The sequence below is a fragment of the Penaeus chinensis genome, chromosome 14 (genome assembly GCF_019202785.1).
Source record: "Penaeus chinensis breed Huanghai No. 1 chromosome 14, ASM1920278v2, whole genome shotgun sequence".
In the NCBI taxonomy this organism is placed as follows: domain Eukaryota; kingdom Metazoa; phylum Arthropoda; class Malacostraca; order Decapoda; family Penaeidae; genus Penaeus; species Penaeus chinensis.
In genome coordinates this window covers 6,923,894-6,926,393 of record NC_061832.1, presented here as the reverse complement: position 1 = coordinate 6,926,393, position 2,500 = coordinate 6,923,894, and the positions used below count along the sequence as shown (strand labels likewise).

Here is a 2,500-nt window from a genome sequence, read left to right as displayed (position 1 = left end):
GGGGAAGGGGTGAGAAGAGGAGAAGGGATAAGGAAGGAGGGAGAGGGAGAGGAAGAGATGCTAGATGGGAAACCAGTAACTGTTTAAGGAGTTGATGTTGCGCGTGTGTTTATTTGTTCGTATTTTTAAACCTTAGTTGCGTTTTTCCTTCCAAGTCTCGCACACGATTTGCTCACTAGGAGAGAGAGAAAAAAAAAAAAAAAAAAGAATAAAAACACACGTACGAAAATTGCACGTTACGGAATTCTGTTTTTGGTCCGGGTTTTATTTACTCGTAACGGGCGGCGATATTTCCGCGGGCGTTACGCCGTTGCTGCTCGATACTCTGGCCGTGGCTCGTTACGTGTTCTCGTTACGTCACAGCGGGAAGCAGTGTTCGGATATTCGGTTCTCATAGGTGTTATCCGTAGCCAGTGGTGTTCGGATACGCTGTCGTTTCCTTTTATGGCATGGCAGTAGAGCGTCCGATTCCGTCTTTTTCTCTTCGGCTTCGCTTACTCGAGCGGGCTAGGTGGTGACCCGCGCGAATTCGTTTATTATTGTTTTTTGTCCTCGGTTTTATGGTTTCCGACATATGATTATTGATATTGCTCATGTTAATGGTGTTACTTTTGCCGTCTTTTCTGTTTGAGCGTTTTTCTGTTCGTATTATGATGATTATAAGGAAAATGATAATGATAATGATAATGATGATTATAAGGAAAATGATAATGATAATGATGATTATAAGGATAATGATAATGATAATGATGGTTATGGTGGTGGTGATAGAAATGAAACTAACCACGCTAATTGTACTTATTATTGCCATATATTTTTTCCTATTTCAATTAAGTGGTATGTTAATCTGTTAAAGGTAGAAGTGTTTGTCTTTTGTCCACATGTTGTGTTCGGGGTCTCACCCTTTAAATTTTATTCCACTTCTCCGTTTATTCTGCCTCTCTCTCTCTCTCTCACTGTCGGTCGTTTGTCTTTGTTGCTCGTGTTTCCATTTCCACTTTCCTTTTTGTTTTTTTTTGTATGTTTTTTTCGTTGCTACTCTCTCTCTCTCTCTCTCTCTCTCTCTCTCTCTCTCTCTCTCTCTCTCTCTCTCTCTCTCTCTCTCTCTCTCTCTCTCTCTCTCTCTCTCTCTCTCTCTCTCTCGCCCGACACCGTAAGTCTCCATCCAACCGTGCATGTTTTTCCCATACATTCGTGTTTGCTCCCACACCGCTCTCCCCACAGCTTCCCACGTTGACCTTTGACCTGTCATGTGGCCTCGGGCTGTTGCCATCGCGGAAGGTGAAGGTTTGGTCGCCTGTTCCCTGACACCTCTCCGGTTTGACAGTTTTCGGTGCCCCCCCCCCCCTGCTTTATTTTGGTTTTATTTTGGTGTATATTTTTCTTTGTTCTGTGCTGTTATTGTTGTTGTTGTTGTTGTTGTTGTTGTTATTATCATCATTATTTATTTATTTATCTTTCGGTTTTGTTACTGTTGATATTTTCATCATCACCAGTGTAATTATTTTTTCATGTTGCTATTTTTAATTCTCATATTTTAGGGGATTCTTCCCAGTTTTGATCCTAGCTATCTGTTTAGCAGCTAAAAGTACATCATCTCTGTGCAACTTGAAAGGAAGACAGCTGTTTGACGAACAAATGGTCCTTCATTTTTTAGAATTTATTTACTTTTTTTCTTCAGTCGGAAGGAAACATTTATGATTGTGAGTAATATCCTTTTGACATTTCGTTGTTGCATAAATGCGTAGGAATACCTCTTGTTTCCGTCGTTGTGTGTGTTTTCATTGTTTTAAGTTCGGCAGTGTGGGTGTGGGTGTAGGCGTGCTTTTGTGGTGCAGGCGTGTGTGTTGGTGTGTGTTTGCGGGGCGGGCATGGGTGGAAGTCTCGTGTTTGTGGTGTGGGCGTGTGTGTTGGTGTGTGTTTGTGGTGCGGGCGTGTGTGTTTGTGATGCAGACTTGGGTGGAAGTCTGTGTTTGTGGTGCGGGCGTGTGTGTTTGTGATGCAGACGTGGGTGGAAGTCTGTGTTTGTGGTGCGGGCGTGTGTGTTTGTGATGCAGACGTGGGTGGAAGTCTGTGTTTGTGGTGCGGGCGTGTGTGTTGGTGTGTGTTTGTGGTGCGGGCGTGTGTGTAGGCGTGCTTTTGCGGTTGGACGTGGCCGGTTGTTACAACATGGGCAAACGAAGTGTGTGTTTATTGGGAAATGGAACTTAGGGGGAATGGTTGGCAGTGTTGGCAGCTCTGGTTTGAACGCATACTTTTTGGGGGAGCGTTTGTGCCAACCTCACCTTTCTCTCTCTTTCTCTTTTCCTCATACTGTCTCACTGTCACTCTCTTATTCTCACTCTCTCCTCCCCCCTCCCCTCCTCCTTCTCCCTCTCTCTTTCCTTTCCCCTCTCCCTGTCTCCCATCCCCTCCCTTTCTCTCTCCTTCATCCCCATCCCCCTCTCCCCCTCTCCCATCCCCTCTCCCTCTTCCCCATCCCCCTTTCTCCCTTCTCCCT

At 44.8% G+C, this 2,500-nt stretch overlaps 1 protein-coding gene across 1 annotated transcript in view; it reads left to right on the top strand.

Moving 5' to 3' along the window:
* LOC125032310 (formin-like protein 20) overlaps positions 1-2,500 on the top strand; it is a 24,838-nt gene that overhangs the window by 18,629 nt on the left and 3,709 nt on the right. Inside the window, exon 7 of the mRNA XM_047623407.1 lies at positions 1,225-1,287. Within this exon, the coding sequence (XP_047479363.1) occupies positions 1,225-1,287 (63 nt within the window). The remainder of the gene's footprint in view (positions 1-1,224; positions 1,288-2,500) is intronic.